The sequence below is a fragment of the Hyperoodon ampullatus genome (assembly GCF_949752795.1).
Source record: "Hyperoodon ampullatus genome assembly, chromosome: 5".
In the NCBI taxonomy this organism is placed as follows: Eukaryota; Metazoa; Chordata; class Mammalia; order Artiodactyla; family Ziphiidae; genus Hyperoodon; species Hyperoodon ampullatus.
Window position 1 is genome coordinate 118,843,795 of NC_136918.1, and position 20,565 is coordinate 118,864,359.

At 33.9% G+C, this 20,565-nt stretch overlaps 1 protein-coding gene across 3 annotated transcripts in view; it reads left to right on the forward strand.

The window, feature by feature from the left end:
* USP25 (ubiquitin specific peptidase 25) overlaps positions 1 to 20,565 on the forward strand; it is a gene marked incomplete at its 5' end in the record, with an annotated part of 145,661 nt that overhangs the window by 47,610 nt on the left and 77,486 nt on the right. For all 3 annotated transcript variants that reach the window (XM_079704213.1, XM_079704214.1, XM_079704215.1), the window contains 3 exons: positions 4,925 to 5,011; positions 11,210 to 11,347; positions 13,895 to 13,971. In XM_079704213.1, the coding sequence (XP_079560339.1) occupies positions 4,925 to 5,011; positions 11,210 to 11,347; positions 13,895 to 13,971 (302 nt within the window). The remainder of the gene's footprint in view (positions 1 to 4,924; positions 5,012 to 11,209; positions 11,348 to 13,894; positions 13,972 to 20,565) is intronic.

The window sequence follows — 20,565 nt, forward strand, 5'->3', positions numbered from 1 at the left end:
TACTCAGAAGGGTTATGGGTTGGATGATAAAGTATATGGTCACCTTATGCATAAATTATGAAACTCTAAGTTGACTAAAATACAGGCATCCTGAGGGCAGAGAGCACATCATCTAGGTTAGTGTTCTGTACCAGTGTATAGTAGAGTGTCTGACACGTTGGAGGAACCCATTAAGTAATTAGTGAGTTAGTAAATAAATGACCCGTAAAGGAGCATATATTACTTATGGTGGAATTGAAGACTTAAAATGCTTCTACCACTCTAATGTATTAAAGTATGGTATTGAAAAGGTGCTGCAAGTTTTCAAAACATTTCAGGATATCATTTAACGTGTTTTTCATAACACTTGCTTTTGTCTCTAATTTTCATCAAAGAACATGAGTACATAGTTCAAAGAGAAAACCAAAAATCCCATAGCAATAAAAGCCTTGTGAAAAACAGCAGTCCTCTGTTCCAAACCACCCTGCCTGAGAAGCATAGTCCTGCTTCTTAAAGGCATCTACAACCAATTCTAGCTGTTTCTCTTGCTATCTTCGTTTTTCTAAATGACATGCCTTTCTGCAGAGGTAGATTAGGATTTAGCTCTTTCATTTCACCTACCTAGAATTGCCTTTCCTTTCATCTCCCAGCATAGTTATATCACCAGTTAAAAATAGTCAGTAGTCAGTGTTTACATTTTCTTTGACTTTGTAGACATTATAATGGTTTACTAAGACTACCCCTCTGTGATTCTTTGTTTTCTTGGAGTTGTCAGTTGCCACCTTTTCTTCTTTCTGTTTTCTGTATACTTATTTATCCTTAAAAATTTCCAGCTGCTTCAACCTCGCTTTTGAGGTATTATCAATAGTGTTTTTCATATACTCAAACATCTCAAACATGTTAACTCTTTTTTTTTTTTTTTTTGGTGAGGGGAGTCCTTTACAACATGAGATTTCTGTGCCTTAAATCCAGACTGGATCATGATTTTTTTGTGGTTTAAGCATGGTTGCTAACTTTCCAAAAGCAGGTCTAGGGAAAGGGAATTGGGGAAGGGACAATTGGGGGTCAATTGGAAGGCTTTTACTTAACCCTATTTGTAGCCCTGAATCTCATCCTACCCTGAAATACACTATGACTGATTTTTATGAACCTGAGTCAGTTAAATTATATTCACAGTTTAAATTTTCCTGTATTCCACAGAGGAGAGAGTACTTGTCTGATGATGCTTCTCAGTCTGAGAAGGACATAAGGCTTTAATTGCTCTGTATACAGACTTTCAGTTTTTAATCATGCCAGTCTGTTTCTACCTCACGTTGAAACTTACCTGATACCATTTCATTTTTAAAAAAATCCACCAAGGAGAATTTATTTTGCTTTTCCTTAGTATTTTTCATTATAGACAGTTTATGTCTCCCTTTGCTCTCTTGTCATCACTCTTTTTGTTTTCCACAAATTATGTATTTAAACTCTCATCTTCCATTAGCTCTCTGATATTAGCAAGAGTTTAACCAAACTCTAACAGATTTCAAAATTGACACATTAGCTTTGGACTGAATGAAAGGATACTTGTTTTCAATGTGTATGACTCACAAACACAATTTAGGCAGTAGTGACAATTACTCTTTCCCACCCCTTTTGAAGGAATGTGTTGACTAATACTGCTATGCCTGATTTATGGTATAGATTGGTACTTAAAATAAATTTCTATGATTTGTTGTGATAATCCATGGTCAGAAATTCTACTTTGGGTAGTAGCATATTAAGTTGTTTTCGGACATCTACCTGCTCATATTTTGCTGGAGTCCAAAACAAAACAAAAGAAAAATGAAATCAGCTTTTTGAAGGCATCATAAACCCTAAAGCAGTGAGGAATTTTGAGGCTACACTTTGAGAGAACAAAAATTTCAGAGAGTAAGCTTCACATTTTGGGCTGATTTTATCTTTGAGGCAATTTCAGGAGTGACTTCTGATTGGCTGGGGAGCTAAGCAAAGTTTCACACAGGCTTAGAGCCGGAGGAAACACCTGAGATTTTCAGTTAAATTCTAAAGGGCTACACCCTAGAATTAACTGAGAACTGAAAATAGGCCAGGCTTTATAATTTGTGAATCCCAGCTTGAGATTTTCTCAGAATTGATTGGGTTAAGATGATCTAGGCTTGCAAGTAGTCCCAGTTTTGCTGCCTGCCAGAAGGAAATGTAAATTCTGTTAGAAGATACTGTCATCTTGACCTTTGTATGTAAAAAACTGGAGAAAATTCAATGTCTAGCACTCAAATCAGTCATAATTAGTTATATCAGAAAATAAGACATGTCCAAAAATTAAGAGAAAATAATGAATAATTAGAAATATACCTACAGGGAAACCTAAAAATCGAATTATTTGTTATGTAACTATTACTACGCTCAAGGAATTAGAAGCCTGCTTGAGAATTTTGGTAGAAAAATAAAAACTATAAAAAGAACAAAATAGAAATTTTAGAACTGAAAAATATGATAAATGAAGTTAAGATATCAGTGGAAGAGTTTAGCAGGATATCAGACACAACTGAAGAGAGAATTAGTCAACTGGACAGTTTGTGGAACATTTTCACACTAAAGCCATGAGATACAGATGAGAGCATATAAGAGCTATTTTGGACATGGTGTAAATTGTACTAACACAATTTATTTTTGGTTCCAGAGGGAAACTAAAAGGGAAATAGGATAAAAACAATATTTGGAGAGATGACAAAGAATATTCCAAACTTGAAGAAAGAGATGAAGCCACAGATTAGGGAAGCAATAGGAACCAGGTAGTATGAACGTAAAGAATACTACACCAAGGCACATCATAGTAAAACAGATAAACACTCTAGACAGAGAAAATACTAAAAGTAGCCAGATGGAAAAGGTGTGTCGCCTCTATAAAGGAGCAAAAATAAGACTAACGGTTGACTTCTCAACAGAAATGCTATCTTTAAAGTTCTGGGAAAAGTTAACTGGCTGTCTAGAATTCTATAACTAGCAAAAATCTTTAAAAAATGAAAAAAACCCCACAATTTTCAGTTTAGCAGAAGCTGAAATACTTTGTTACCAGGAGACCCACACCAAAGGAAATTCTAAAGGGTGTTCAGGAAGAAGAAAAGAGTTTTCCAGTGGGAGCTCAGAGCATAGAAGTGGGATTGAGATTCTCCAGATTTGTCAATATTCTCTTTCCTATTTAAATTCCTTTTAAGAACAGTCTGTACTTTGTCCCTCTTACTTTTATCCCATTTCTTCAGGACTCATTGCTGATCTTCTGCCATTCTACCATTCTACTGGAAAGGTGACTTCCCAATTGACAAGTCTAAAGATTATTTTCTTGCCCTTACCTTACTAGAATGTGACAACCTTCAACCTTTGCTAATCTTGTCCTTCATGAAATTTGCCAGTGATTCTTTGATGTACTACAGAATCTTCTATGGTACTTTATATCTTTGTTGAGAGGTTCCTGACAGGAATTTTTAAAGCTCTGCAGTTATTCTGATACACAACTATGTTTGAAAGCTTTTTCTACGTCTTTTTCTTCTGTGATCTCATATTCCACACTTCCTTTACTATTTTTATTTTGTCTTTCTTATAGCTCTTTTTCCTCTGGCTTTTAAATGCTGCTTCTTCCTTAAGTTTCTGATTTTGGTCTGTTATTGTACTTATTATTTCTGATTTATAACATCTGCTCTCATTGTTTTAACTTGCAATAACAAGATAGTACAAGGGCAGAGACTTGATATATTTTATTCTCTGCTTCCTGTCTTCCTTGTGTCTGGCATGTAGTGGGTGCTCCATAAATATTTGTTAAATGAATGAATAAATGAATGAATATGTTCATATTGTTTAATTAAAAACTACTTCAGATCACAATTATCAGTTTTATGGTTTTACCTTTCATATTTAGGTCTTTAATCCACATCTATATCTATATATCTATATATGACTATTTCTTTATATATAGTGGACCAGTTTTCCCAACACCCGTACTAAACAAAATCTTGCTTTCTTATGGATTTGTGGTGCTATTTTTATTTTCTAGCAAGTTGGCTAACCCATCTTTTACTAAAATTTAATACATTATCACCTCCAGTGCAATGATTTTCAAACTTTATAAACTGTGACTCACAGAAAGGAATACGTTTTACATTGTAAAACACTTTACACATACATATGTATGTAAAAATATCACCAATGAAAATTTTACAAATGATACTCTGGTGAATTGACTGTTTATGACATGTTCTGATATTTTCCATTATATTTTATTTCAGTTTTTAAAATTAATGTTTATCATGATGACATTAATGGGTTACAAGCTATAGCTTAAAAACATAGCTGCAGGAAGCTTTTTCATGAGCATCTTTCACATGCTTTCATTATGCTCTACATGATCAATATTACTGTATTTTGGAGTAACACTGCTATTGTTATAATTAAATATCTGTCTCCTTTCTAGGTTGTGTGTCTCCTTAACCATTAGCGATAATATGTAATTTTTTTGTCTCTTATTACCTAGCGTCTGGCCCATAAATTTATTTGTACTATATTTTTGTAGAATTGATACCTCTAGAAAACTCATACTGAACATAACATGTCTAAAAAGTTCTCAACTTTGCATTTGTGTAGATTTTATTTTGAGGAAACTGCTTAGGCACATAGTAACATAAAGAAAGGAAACTTTTAATAATATATATTATGTTTTTTTGAGTTGTCCACGTATAGTTTTCTCCTTTGCAGTACCGTAAATATTGTTCATGATCAAGAATAATATGTCAAAATAAAAGAAATGTGACTTCTTCTCAGGGAGAAAACAGGCCTTCTTGTGCTAGTGGGAAATATTCTGTATATAAAATAAATCTCTCAGGCCAGTCATATTTTTATAGTTCTGTTAATAGAATTTTCCCTTCAGTTATCTTAAATTGTTGTTCTTTTTCAGTCATTATTCAATCTTTTGGAATTTAGAAGACTAGTTCTGAATTACAAGCCTCCATCAAATGTTCAAGATTTACCCCGAAACCAAAAGGTAAAATAATGAAAAATTTTTAAGCAGAGTATATGTGGTCTTCATATTCTTTTATCTGTGCTTGCTTTTGGGAAATTTGCCAAATCAAATCTGAAATAGTGTCAAATTTGAAAGTGAACCTATTAATCTCAGCTACAACAGTAACTTCCTATTCTTGGTTAGTATATTGTAAATATGAATTTTTCTTCACCTGTGTGTCAGTAATAGACCAATTTTTTTGTTTCATTTTAGTAATTGCTTTTTTCTTCTTTTTTTTGGATGTCAAATTTCGGTAAATTTTATAGGTTACCATTTATAATTCAAGGTCTTTACTCAGTTGCCTCCTGAAAAATTGTGTGGAAATCAAAAATTTATCAGTTATTTCTGTAGATGAGCTCTTTAAAAGGTTAGTTTTGCATTAGTTGTCTTTGCTGTGCAAATCTGTAACTTCTAATATTGTTAGGCAATGTAATGTGACAGAGAGCACAGGCATCAGGACCACATTTCCTGGGTTCTGGCTGTGGACCTGCTTGATCTAGTTACTGCTTGTTTTCCTTATCTGAAAAGCATAAATAATAACAGCAGTTATTTTATAGAGTTGCTGCGAGAATTAAATGAGATAAAACACATAAAGGACTTAGAAGTACCTGGTACATAGTAAGTACTAGGTGTCAGCTATTGCTAGTTATTATACTAGCAAAGGAGAAAATTATATTCAAAAGATAGGACTGATTTGCACGCAGAAATTCATACTTAATGAAAAAAATTAATTATGGAGATGATATCCTTGAGTGTAAGACTTCAGTGATCTTGTCATAAAGAAACTGTAGCCCTAAATGGGACTGGTTGCAAAGACAATGAAGTTAAATTTCTAGGTTTCAGTAAAGTGTTGAACTTTGTGTGACCTATTGTTAATAGTAATAATATGTTATTAAATTATGTTTTCCTTTTAGTGTCTAATTTTGTAAACTACTTTTCCTGAAAACATGTGAAACATTTATAATGCTAGCTAGTGGGAATATAATTTGATTTATAACCAGCTTTCCAGGCCGTAATCTTTGGCCATAAAGTGTCAGACTGATAAGCCATTTTCAAAAGGGAAGCAAGATCACCTGACCAACTACTCATACTTCCAGAGAAATTAAGCAAACACCTTTCAGTCATTACAGTGTTTACACGAAACTTTTTGGACTGTTTCCTCCCTCTGTCACAATTTGGTTAGTTCGTTGTTCTGATGTCTTGGTTGAAGTATATTTATAATTCACATGATTATTTAGAATTATTACTTGCAATTAGAAAAATATCTAGATAATCCCCCTAGTACTTGGAAATTATTTACACTGCTACATAATCCCAGGAACAAAGAACAAATCAAAGAAGAAATTTCAGGGTATTCTGAACTGAATAAAAATTAAAACATGATGTATCAAAATTAGAGGGATTTAGCTAAAACAGTGGTTAGTGGAAAATACATGAACTAAATGCCTTATTAGAAAATAAGAATTGTTTCAAATTAATGGCATCAGATTGCATCAAGAAATTAGGGAGGACTGCCTGCTGATGCAGGGGACACGAGTTCGTGCCCCGGTCCGGGAAGGTCCCACATGCCGCGGAGCGGCTGGGCCCGTGAGCCATGGCCACTGAGCCTGCGCGTCCGGAGCCTGTGCTCCGCAACGGGAGGGGCCACAACAGTGAGAGGCCCGCGTATCGCCAAAAAAAAAAAAAAAAAAAAAAGAAATTAGGGAGGAACAGCTCGTTAATTTGAAAGCAGAAGAAAGGAAATAATAAAGACAAGTACATAAATAAATGAATTAGACATCAGGGAAACAGTAGAGAAAAATTAATGGAACCACAAGCTGCTGCTTAAGAAAGTTGGTAAAATTGAATACCTTCTAAGTAGACTGAGTAAGAAAAAAGAGGGAAGAAACAGATTACCAAAATAAAGAATAAAAGAGGGGCACATCACTGCATATTCTGTAGACAATAAAACAGAATAGTGGAATATTATAAACAACAGGCAAATATTTTAAAAGCTAACAGCTATTGAAACTGATGAAAAGATAGATAACCTGAGTATCTCTATATTATATTAAAGAAATTGAATTTTTAGTTAAGAACCTACCCACCAAAAAAAAAAAAAAAATCAATAGCAACGTTTATTGGTGAGTTATACCAAACATATAAGGAAGAAATAATAGCAATTCTCTACATGTTTTCCCAGAAAATTGAAGAAGAGGTAAAACTTCCAAATTTACTCTATGAGACCAGCATTACGCTGAAACCAAAAGTAGAAAAATATATTTCAAGAAAAGAAAACTACAGACCAATATTCCTCATGAATAGTAGAACCAAAAATTGTCAGATTTTTGGCAAGTTGAATGCTGTAGTACATATAAAGGATAATAATACCTCATTGGCAGGTGGGGTTTATCCAGGACTGAAAGATTGGTTTAGTGTTCAAAAATCAGTATAATTCATCATATTAACATATTAGACAAGAAGAGCCATATGACTATCTTAGTAGATGAAGAAAAAGGATTTGAAAAAAGCTAACATATTTATGACAAAATCTCTCAGAATCTAGGAATAGTAAAAAAACTTTTTTATCCTGATAAAACTCATTTATGAGAAACTTACAACTAATTATAATACTTTATGGTGTAAGACTGAATCCTTTTCCTCAAAGATCAGGAACAAACAAGATGTCCCTCACCACTTTTCTATTAAACATTAGACTGGAGTTCTTAACCAGTGCTGTAAGGTAAGAAAAAGAAATAAGTGTGCAGATTGGAAAGGAAGAAACAAAGCTGTCTTTTCATTTATATGACTGATTGTCTATTTAGAAAATCCTAAGTACTCTAATAAAAAAAAAAAAGATGCTAGAATCAAGAAGTGAGTTCATTCAGCAACATTACATGATACAAGGCAAACATACAAAAATCAACTGTATTTCTTAATACTAGCAACACACAATTGGGAATTTAAATTAAAAAATACTCATGTAAGACAGCATAAAATATGGAATATTAGAGATAAAGTAGACAAAAGATATGGAAAACTACAAAACATTGCTGAGAGAAATTAAAGAAATAAAGAGATACACTGTGTTCATGGATCAGGGGATTCAATTTTTTTTAAGATATCAATTGTCCCCAGTTTAATCTATAGAATCAGTGCAATCCAGTTATAATCCCAGCAGGCATTTTCATAGGAATTGACAAATTGATTGTAAAAATTTATATGCAAAATCAAAGGATGTGGAATAGCCATAGAAGTTTTAAAGAGAAAGGCAGTGTTGGAGGAATTAATTATTTGGCTACAATGATCAAGACACTGTGTTATTGGTGAAAAGATAGTCATATAGATCAGTAGAACAGAATAGAGAGTCCAGAAATAGAACAACACATATAGGGGTAATTGGTTTTAATCACAGTTGCCAAAAAATTCAATGGTCAAAGGAAAATCTTTTAAACCAATGATGTCTTAGACAGAAAAATACTTTTCAACCTTTACAGGACACTATTTATGAAAAAAAAAATCACAATGAACTATAGACCTAAAACAAAGAACTAAAACTATAAAAATTCTTGAGGAAAACATAGAAAATTTTAGGGTTCTGGATTAAGAGAAGATTTCTTAAGAAGGACAATAAACAGGCACAAATCATACAAGAAAAAAATTGATGTTTCATTTTCATCAAAATGAAAAGCTTGTCTTTGAAAAATTCATACAAAATGAAAAGGCAAGCCACAGATTGGGAAAAAATATTAGCAAAACATATATCACACAAAAGAATTGTGCCTAAAATATATACAGAACTTTTACATCTCAATAGTAAGACAAGTAACCTATTAATATATTGGGAAAAATATCTCAACAGATTACAATGCCAAAGAAGATACACAGATTGTAAATAGCTACATGAAATGATGCTCAGTGTTACTAGTCCTTAGGCCAAATGCAAGTTAAAATGAGGGGTGCCACTAGAAGAACTAAAGTTAAAAAATATAGCCCATATCCAAGTGTTTTAGAATGTGGACCTAGAACTCATTACACTGCCAGTGAGAATATAAAGTAGTTTAATGCCTTTGGAAAACAGTTTGTTTGTTTGTTTCTTAAAAACATCTACCATACAGCCTTGCCATTTCCCTTCAGTTCTTTACTCAAGAGGAATGAAACCGTATGTCCACACAAAGCCACATCCAATAATATCCACTGCAGCTGGAACAGGTTAATGGATAAATAAGTTGTAGTCTGTCCACACAATGAAATCCCACTCAGCAATAAAGTGGAATTAATTATTAATGTACATAAACATATGGATGAAGTTCAAAATAATTATGCCGATTGCAGGAAACCATTGACTAAAATGAGCACATAGAGTATGATTTGATTTATATAAATTTCTAGAAAGTGTAAAGTAACCATGGTCACCTGGGAATGATTAGGGAGGGGAGTGAGGGATGAAGAAAGTTTTGGGGGTGATGGACAGGTATGTTATTGATTGTGGTGATACATTCATGGATGTATACATATGTGAAGCTTGTAAAATTGTACACCTTCTAATGTACAGTATATTGTACATCAGTTATATCTTGATAAATCTGTTTAAAAAAAGATAAAGAATTGTGTTTGAATAATTTCTAGATGTGGTATTTTCATAATTTATGCAGTGGCTAGTCTTAACAGCAACCACTCATTTTGCCTTTTGAAATTCAAGATTTTCTAGCCACAGGAATTGGCTGAGAGCAAAAACTGTTTTATTAAAGTATTTAACTTTTCACATATGCGTCTCAGCAGAATTTCACTTGATTTTCAAAAGTCATTTATTTCATTCTTGTCACTTGGCAAGGAATGTCTCAAAGAACTGCCTTGCCTTAGGTACAGTGATAAATGAAGAAATTGATCACAAGAAATTACGGAGATTTCCGAAAATTATTTTATGGATTAAAATTTTTAACATTTACACTCTTGAAACCTATTTATATAGGGCACTTGTTGGGGAATAGTAAGTACCACAGAAAAATCATGGGTTAATTTTTTATCTTATTTAAAACTTGCATTTCATCTTTATCATCAATGATGGAATTTATTATGCTTAAATAAAATCCATGTTTTCTATAACAGCATTTTTGTGTTAGACTTTATGTACTTTCTGATTGCTGTAATGGGTATGTAGTTTTTAGATCAAATAAATATTTGGAATCAATTTTATTCCTTTACACCTATTTCTTAGGACTGCTTTTTAATGTATTGTGGGAGCAACTGTTTCTGTATTAATTGATTATATTATTCTGGGTAACAACTGTACACACACAGACACTGCTACATAACTGCAAACTTGGAAAATTTTTCTAATATTTAAATAGTATATGTAAGCTTTATCTGTTAAAATTGTTATTTCAGGAGCTAACCATAGTAAGAACTTCCTGTCTGATTTGTTACTATAATGTATTTCACTAAGACATGTGAATTACATTCTTATAAAAAGTTTTCTTCTTATTTTAAAATAAATTGTTTGTGAGTGATAATATTGGGTTGTTTTTGTTCCTTATGGAAGAAGAAGAAAAACAATAGTGAGTTTTCAAAGGAACACTAGAATGATGATACTTAGTCTAATATTAGGATCTAGTCTAATTACTTATTAGACTAATGTGTCTGATAATTAGGATTTTCACATAACAGTGGCAGTAGTGATTCATTGCTCAATGAAAAACATTAATTTCAGTAGATGTGGAGTTTGAAGAGATCATTGACTTGGAGGGGCCTGGGAAGGCTTCATGGAGGAGGGGGATTTTTGCTTAAATGGGTTTATTGAGCGTAAAGTACTTAAGTAGTGCCTGGCACATGGTTAGCACTCATTGAATGTTGGCTTTTGTTATTGCTGTCCTCAGCAGCAGCTGGGCTTTGCTGAATGGAAAGGATTATAATAAACAGTTAAATGAGGATATTCTTGGCTGGATAATGACATGATTTACTGTGAATATGTGGCATTTATTCTAAAATTGTGAGCTTAGTCTAGGTCCTCTGCTCTTTCCGTGTTTGACTCCTTTCAGTCTCCTAGATGACAGGATCACTCTTCTTTTTTTATGATAATAGGAGTGCTAGATTCATCCCTAATCTATATTAGTTAAATTTTTGGTTAATTTTAAAATGAGTATTTCTTTACCAGTAAAGATTTTAATCTTCACTTAAGGATTTTTTCTTTTTTTTCCATAGGAGCATCGGAATTTGCCTTTTATGCGTGAGCTTCGGTATCTATTTGCACTTCTTGTTGGTACTAAAAGGAAATATGTTGATCCATCAAGAGCAGTTGAAATTCTTAAGGATGCTTTCAAATCAAATGACTCCCAGCAGGTAGCTTTGTTGTGCTTACTTATTTATTAACTTTTTAATTTAATCTGATCTTTTCTTAAGCAGTTTTTTCCAAAGATAAATGACAAAGATGTTGTCATTTATCTTTATACAGATAAGCTGGAGCCATTTAAAACATTGTTTATCTGGAAGATTTACTTTTAAATTAAGAAAGTGATAATCTTGAAAGTATATGATAAATGAAGCTGTAATTTATATTATAATTAAAATTACTAAATGAAAGCAGTGGGTAAAATTAAGAATGTTCACAAATTTTTAATTAAAAATCTTCACCAAGGTGTGATAACCCAGTGTCAGTATAGTATACACGCTTTTGATATGCCTCTTTTTGCTGGCAGTAAGTAGTTTTCCGTAATTACTCAAAAGGTTTCTGAATGACATTAACTTTGTTATTTTATTTTTCTTTTATTGTTCTTTTATTTCCCAATCTTTATGTAGTGCTGTTTGGTTGCTTTTTATCAATTTTTTAGAAAGAATATTGGGAATTTTCCTATAAAAATAGAAAATGTCTATAAACAAACCAACATTTTCACATATAATGTGAGAAGTCAGAGAAATTAAAGAAGGAAAGTGGAAGAGAAGGAAAGAAAGTAGCAGAGAATAATAGCAACAGTGTTGGAAAAGATGACAGTGACATAATGGGCAAAAAATAAAGACGATACTTGAGAGGAGATTTAAAATATCTGCTACGTTTGCAGTGTAGGTGTTGTAGTACTTGGATATGTATCTGTTACATGGATGTGTGGAGAGCTGAAAGATGTCTGATTTTGCCACTGCCTTCACTGTGCTTTTTTTGTTTTAATTCATTTTTTATGGCAAAGATAAATGAACAAAAAAGGTGGTCACATCAGAATTTGCTTATATTTGTTGTTTTCAGTTTTTCTCCCCCCAACATTTTCTTCTAAAGAATATTATAAGTAGGAAATCTTTTTGTTTCTTGTCAGATATAACCTTGAAGGGTAAGTAATGTTATAGAAAAGTATAGAAAGTCATTTTAAAGTCTTATATTAGTTTGCTAGGTCAGCTGTAACAAATTACCACAAACCGAGTGATTTCAAGTCAATAGAAAATGATTCTCTTATAGTTCTAGAAGCCAGAAGTTCAAAATAAAGGTGTTGTCAGGGCCGTGCTCCCTCCGGTGGCTCTAAAGGAGAATCCTTCCTTGCCTCCACCATCTGGTGACTCCTGATGTTCTTTGGCTTGTGGTGCCAATCTCTTGTCTTCATCTTTACACAACCTTTTCCTCCTGTATGTCTGTGTGCCTGCTCTTTTTTTTTCCTCTTAATTTTAAGAGTACCCATCATTGGATTTAGGGCCTACCTTAAACCAGGATGATCTCATCTTGAGATCCATACCTTCCTTACATCTGCAAAGACTCTTATTCCAGATACAGACAGATTCTGAAGATCCAAGTGGACATATATTTTGAGAGGCCTCAATTTAACCCACTACAGGTGGTATGGATGTTTATAACTGGCATTTTGTGTTAAGTTTAGTTGTCTTTATGTGGCTTTGGAGCAATTTATTTAACCTTCCTAGACCTTAGTTTCAACATTTTGAAGGTAAATAGGTTGGCCCAGATGCTTTTCAAAAAACATCTAGCTGTGAAAATGTATAATAGTAAGTTTGTTTTATATTTGGGACTATTTTGATAAAGGCAAATTGCTTACACTTATTTATCTGTTTTTGGGAAGTCAGTAGGGTTGCTTTATCCCCCCAGGCCACCCCAGCCCACTCCAGCCCACTCCACTCCACTCCACTCCCCATGCAGGTTCTATACAAACCTGTTTGCTATGCTCCAGGTCGGAGTGTTGAAAGAATTTTATGGTAATTGACAAGTACAGCTGCCACTGTTTATTCCTGTTTATCTATGTCAGGTGATCTAGGACTGAAGGAATGGCAAAAGGTGAAGACTGTGCTGGTTCTGATTGGAGAATCAGTTCAAAGTTCATGAGGTGGTAGACTTGATAGTTGGGGAGTCAGTGATCAATTAGGCTCAACCTATCCAAATTAACACATATCTTAGTAAAATCGGATATGGCTTAAAAAGTTGTGCGTTAACAGTTGAATTGAAAAAATGAATTGTTTAAAAACACATATTCCTTCTAAGACAGAAACCAGTAATAAATCTTTATATAATGAAGAACTCTTTGGTAATGTGAGTCCTTCATTTTATAAAGATTCATTAGAGAGCTCTTTGTGGGGGGGTAATAACTTTTTAAAAATCTCATTGATAAGTTTGAATTTATACACACACAGACACACACACACACACGTTTTTCCCTCCTAAGGTGAAACCCAGTTACATGATTATGAATAGAATGCTTGTTTTTCTCAAATACTGATTTTATGCTCTGGTTAAGTTATAAATATTTCTTGCATTTGATGTGAAACATTTCATATGATACCATTGTGAAGAGTCAGTTAATTATACGTTTGAAAAGACTGGCTGTAAGTTTTATGTTGCAGTATTTAGTGTTTTCATTGGTAGGCTCGAATATCAACAAGACTTTTTTTTTCCCCCTACAGCAAGACGTGAGTGAGTTTACACACAAATTATTAGATTGGTTAGAAGATGCCTTCCAAATGAAAGCTGAAGAGGAGACGTAAGTTACTGTGAAATTTAGTGATGGAGATAAATTAGGAGATCGATAACACTCATTTTTTTTTCTTATGTATTCAGTGTCAACAGAGAAATAAGAATCTGAGATAAGTGTGTGGAAACCCAAATGTTATCTGTATTATTGACAAGCTCTTTGGAATTTGTTGCCGCAAATGTTGGGTAGCTTTAGATGTCCAATATAAGGTCAGAATCTAGTGAGAGATATCTAAGAAGTGATCCTTGAAAAAGCTAACCCCACATCCTCATTTCTTATTCCATGAAGTCATATTCCACGAAGAAGAATGGGTCAGTGGTAGGGAAACATGCAGGGAGTAATAATTCTGATGAAATCTTTTTACATGGAATCATGAGGACATTCATGATTCCTTCCATGTAAAGTTTCTCCTTAACATTCCCTGGGGCTTTTTATTTTGTGCCCATTTGGTTGAACCACTAAGACTCTGGTCATTTAAAATATATGGGCAGACCTCCTTAAGGGAAGAAATTCACACACTTTCAGGGTGTTCCTACTCGCACTCTTCTGAGGCCAGTCTCCTAACACCAAACGTTGGTTCCTTTGCGCATCTTCCTGAAACATTGGTGGACCATTTAGGATTTTCCACCGCAGGTTCTGATGTGATTCTACAAAGATGCATTACGTAAATTTACACCTAGAATACAGGCAAAAATCCAAGGCTGAAAATTCTTTCCTTCTCTTTTTATCTATTTTTTTAATTTCTTCTTCTTCCAGTTTTATTGAGATATAATTGACATAACAGCACTGTGTAAGTTTGAAGTATACAGCATAATTATTTGACTTACATACATCATAAAATAATTACCACAATAAGTTTAGTGAACATCCGTCATCTCATATAGATACAAAATATAAGAAAAAGAAAAATATTTATTCCTTATGACGAGAACTCTTAGAATTTATTCTTACAAATTTCAAATATAACATACAGCAGTGTTAATTGTATTAATCATTTCAGTACTTATTTATCTTATGACTGGAAGTTTGTACCTTTTGACCACCTTTGTCATTATACAAAGATATTCGATTATTATTTATTGACTATATTCCCCATGCTGTACATCCCTGTGACTCACTTATTTTGTAACTAGAAGTTTCTACCTCTTAATTTCCCTCACCTACTTCACTCATCCCCTGCCACCATCCACTTTTGTTCTCTGTATCTATGACTCTGTTCTGTTTTATGTTTGTTCATTTGTTTTTTGGATTCCATATGTGAGTGAAATACAATATTTGTCTTCCTCTGTCTGACTTATTTCCCTTAGCATAATACCCTCTAGGTCTATCCATGTTGTCACAAATGGCAAGGTTTCATTCTTTTTTTATGGCTGAATAATATTACATGGAATGTGTATACACACACACACACACACACACACACACACACACACATCTTTATCCATTTATCTATCAGTGGGCACTTAGGTTGCATCTGTATCTTAGCTATTGTGAATAATGCTGCAGTGAACTTAGGGGTGCATATATCTTTTTGAATTAGTGTTTTTGTTTTCTTTGGATAAGTATCCAGAAGTGGAATTGCTGGATCATATATGGTAGTTCTGTTTTTAACTTTTTGACAGCCTCCATACTGTTTGGCATAGTGACTGCACCAATTTACATTACCACCAAGAATGCATGAGGGTTCCCTTTTCTCCACATTTTCACCAATGCTTGTTGTTTGCTGTCTTTCTTGTTTGTTTGTTTAGCCTCCATGTGTTTGTGTTTCTTACATTTTTTCCCTGTGATTTATTTCTAATCTCATAGTGTTGTGGTCAGAAAAGATGCTGGATATGATTTCAATTTTCTTAAATTTACTGAGGCTTGATTTGTGACCCAACATATGATCTATCCTGGAGAATATTCCATGTGCACTTGAGAAGAAAATGTAATCTGCTGTTTTCGGATGGAATGTCCTATATCAGTTAAATCTATCTGGTCTATTGTGTCATTTAAAGCTTGTGTTTCCTTATTAATTTTCTGTCTGGATGATCTGTCCATTGGTGTAAGTGAGGTGTTAAAGTCCCCCACTATTATTGTGTTACTGTCGATTTCCTCTTTTATAGCTGTTAGTATTTGCCTTATGTATTGAGGTGCTCCTATTTTGGGTGCATATATATTTATAATTGTTAATACGTTCTTCTTGGATCGATCATTTGATCATTACGTAATGTCCTTCCTTGTCTCTTGTAACATTCTTTATTTTAAAGTCTATTTTATCTGATATGAGTATTGCTACTCCAGCTTTCTTTTGATTTCCATTTTCATGGAATATCTTTTTCCATCCCCTCACTTTCCATCTGCATGTGTCCCTAGGTCTAAAGTGGGTCTTTTGTAGACAGCATATATATGGATCTTGTTTTCGTATCCATTCAGCAAGCCTGTGTCTTTTGGTTGGAGCATTTAATCCATTTACATTTAAGGTAATTATCGATATGTATGTTCCTATTACCATTTTCTTAATTGTTTTCGGTTTGTTTTTGTAGGTCCTTTTCTTGTGTTTCCCACTTAGAGAAGTTCCTTTAGCATTTGTTGTAGAGGTGGTTTGGTGGTGCTGAATTCTCTTAGCTTTTGTTTGTCTGTAAAGCTTTTGATTTCTCCATTGAATCTGAATGAGATCCTTGCTGGGTAGACTAATCTTGGTTGTAGGTTCTTCCCTTTCATCACTTTAAATATGTCCTGCCACTCCCTTCTGGCCTGCAGAGTTTCTGCTGAGAAATCAGCTGTTAACCTTATGGGAGTTCCCTTGTATGTTATTTGTCATTTTTTCCTTGTTGCTTTTAATTACTTTATCTTTAATTTTTGTCAGTTTGATTACTATGTGTCTCGGCATGTTTCTCCTTGGGTTTATCCTGCCTGGGTCTCTCTGCGCTTCCTGGACTTGGGTGGCTATTTCCTTTCCCATGTTAGGGAAGTTTTCAACTATAATCTTTTCAGATATTTTCTCGGGTCCTTTCTAGGTCTCTTCTCCTTCTGGGATGCCTATAATGCGAATGTTGTTGCGTTTAATGTTGTCCCAGAGGTCTCTTAGGCTGTCTTCATTTCTTTTCATTCCTTTTTCTTTATTCTGTTCCACGGCAGTGAATTCCACCATTCTGTCTTCCACGTCACTTATCCGTTCTTCTGCCTCAGTTATTCTGCTATTGATTCCTTCTAGTGTATTTTTCATTTCAGTCATTGTGTTGTTCATCTCTGTTTGTTTGTTCTTTAATTCTTCTAGGTCTTTGTTAAACATTTCTTGCATCTTAATCTTTGCCTCCATTCTTTTTCTGAGGTCCTGGATCATCTTCACTATCATTATTCTCAATTCTTTTTTTGGAAGGTTGCCTATCTCCGCTTCATTTAGTTGTTTTTCTGGGGTTTTATCTTGTTCCTTCATCTGGTACATAGTCCTCTGCCTTTTCATTTTGTCTGTCTTTCTGTGAATGTGGTTTTCGTTCCACAGGCTGGAAGATTGTAGTTCTTCTTGCTTCTGCTGTCTGCTCTCTCGTGGCTGAGGCTATCTAAGAGGCTGTTGCAAGCTTCCTGCTGGGAGTGACTGGTGGTGGGTTGAGCTGGGTGTTGCTCTGTTGTCTTTTTGATAATAGCCATTCTGACAGTTGTGAGGTGATATATCATTGTGGTTTTGATTTGCATTTCCCTGATGATTAGTGATGTTGAGCATCTTTTCATGTGCCTGTTGGCCATCTGTATGTCTTCTGAGAAAAGTCTCTATTCAGCTCCTATGCCCATTTTCTTAATTAGGATTTTTTTAAATTTATATATATTGAATTGTATGAGTTCTTTGTATATTTTGTATATTAACCCCTTATCAGACATAACATTTGCAAATATCTTCTCCCATTTAGTAGGTCACCTTTTCATTTTGTTAATAGTTTCCTTTACTCTGCAGAAGCTTTTTAGTTTGATGTAGCCCCATTTGTTTATTTTTGCTTTTGTTTCCTTTGCCTGAGGAGACATATCCAAAAGAATTTTGCTAAGATTGAAGCCAAAAAGCCTACTGCCTATGTTTTCTTCTAAGAGTTTCATGGTTTCAGGTAGTCGTTAATACATTTTAAGTTTATTTTTGTATATGATGTAAGAAAGTGGTTTGATTTAATTCTTTTGCATGTAGCTGTCCAGTTTTCCCATCACCATTTACTGAAGAGGCTTTCTTTTCCCTATTGTATATTCTTGCCTCTTTTGTTATAGATTAATTGAACATATAAGTGTGGGCTTATTTCTGGGCTCTCTGTTCTGTTCCATTTATCTACCTGTCTGTTTTTGTGCTGTTACTATACTCTTTTGATTTCCATAGCTTTGCAGTAGTATAGTTTGAAATGAGGTAGCATCATACCCTTGGTTTTAGCTAATAATTTTTTTACATATATCTATTCTTTTTCAGATTCTTTTCCCAGATAGGTTATTACAGAGTATTGGTTAGAGTTCCCTGGGCTATACAGTAGGTCCTTGTTGATTATCTATTTTATATATAGTAGTGTGTATATGTTAATCACAACCTCCTAATTTATTCCTTCCCCTCCACCTTTCCCCTTTGGTAACCATAAGTTTGTTACCTATTTCTGTGAGCCTGTTTCTGTTTTGTAAAGTTCATTTGTATCATTTTTTTAGATTCCACATATAAGTGATATTGTATGATACTTGTCTTTGTCTGACTTACTTCACTTAGTATGATAATCTGTACTTCATCCATGTTGTTGCAGATGGCATTATTTCATTACTTTTTATGGCTGAGTAATATTCCATTGTATATATGTACCACATGTTCTTTATCCGTTCATCTACCAGTGGATATTTAGGTTGCTTCCATGTCTTGGCTATTGTAAATAGTGCTGCAGTGAACATTGGAGTGCATGTATTTTTTTGAAGTACGGTTTTCTCCGGATATATGCCCAGGAGTAGGGCTGCTGGATCATATGATAGCTCTATTTTTAGTTTTTTAAGGAACCTTCATACTGTTCTCCATAGTGTCTGTACCACTTTATATTCCCACCAACAACATAGGAGGGTTCCCTTTTCTCTACGCCCTCTCCAGCATTTATTGTTTGTAGACTGTTTGATGATGGCCATTCTGACCAGTGTGAGGTGATACATCATTGTAGTTTTGACTTGCATTTCTCTAATAATTAGCAATGTTGAGCATCTTTACTTGTGTGTGTTGGTCATCTGTATGTTGTCTTTGGAGAAATGTCTATTTAGATCTGCCCATTTTTTTATGGGGTTATTATTATTAATTTTGATATTGAGCTGCATGAGCTGTCTCTGTATTTTGGAGATTAATCTCTGGTTGGTCGCATCTTTTACAAATATTTTTTTCCATTCTGTTGGTTGTCTTGTCATTTTGTTTATGGTTTCCTTTGCTATGCAAAGGCTTTTAAATTTAATTAGGTTCCATTTGTTTATTTTTGTTTTTAATTTTCATTACTCTAGAAGGTGGATCCAAAAAATATTGCTATGATTTATGTCAAAGAGTGTTCTGCTTATGTTTCCCTCGAAGAGTTTTATAGTATCTGGTCTTACATTTAGGTCTTTAATCCATTTTGAGTTTATTTTTCTGTATGGTGTTAGCAAATGCTCTAATTTCATTCTTTTATATATAGCTTTTCAGTTTTCCCAGCACCACTTATTGAGGAGACTGTTTTTTCTCCATTGTATATTCTTGCCTCCTTTGTCATAGATTAATTGACTGTAGGTGCATGGTTTTATTTCTGGGCTTTCTATCGTGTTCCATTGATCTGCAAGTCACTCTCTGTGTCATTACCATACTGTTTTCATTACTGTGGCTAATGTCAGGGAGCCTGATTACTCCAGCTCAGTTTTTCTTTCTCAAAATTGCTTTTGGTATTTGGGGTCCTTTGCTTCCGTACAAGTTTTAAGATTTTTTTTGTTGTAGATCGACAAAAAATGCCGTTTGTAATTTGGTAGGGATTACATTGAATCTGTAGATTACCTTGGGTAGTGTAGTCATTTTGACAGTGCTGATTCTTCCAATCCAAGAACATGGTATATCTTTCCATCTATTTGTATCATCTTCGATTTCTTTCATCAGTATCTTATAGTTTTCGGAGTACAGGTCTTTTGCCTCCTTAGGTAGGTTTATTCCTAGGTAATTTATTCTTTTTGATGTGATGGCAAATGGGATTGTTTCCTTAATTTCTCTTTCAGATCTTTTGTTATTAGTTTAATGTAACAGATTTTTGTGTATTAACTTTGAATCCTGCAACTTTACCAAATTCATTGATGAGCTCTAGTAGTTTTCTGGTACCATCTTTAGGATCCTCTGTGTATAGTATCATGTCATCTTCAAACAGTGACAATTTTACTTCTATTCCAATTTGGATTCCTTTTATTTCTTTTTCTTCTCTGATTACCATGGCTAGGCCTTCCAAAACTATGCAGAATAGAAGTGGCTAGAGTGGACATCCTTGTCTTGTTCCTGATCTTAAAGGAAATGCTTTCAGTTTTTCACCATTGAGTATGATGTTACCTGTGGGTTTTGTCATACACGGCCTTTATTATGTTGAGGTAGGTTCCCTCTATGCCCACTTTCTGGAGCGTGTTTAT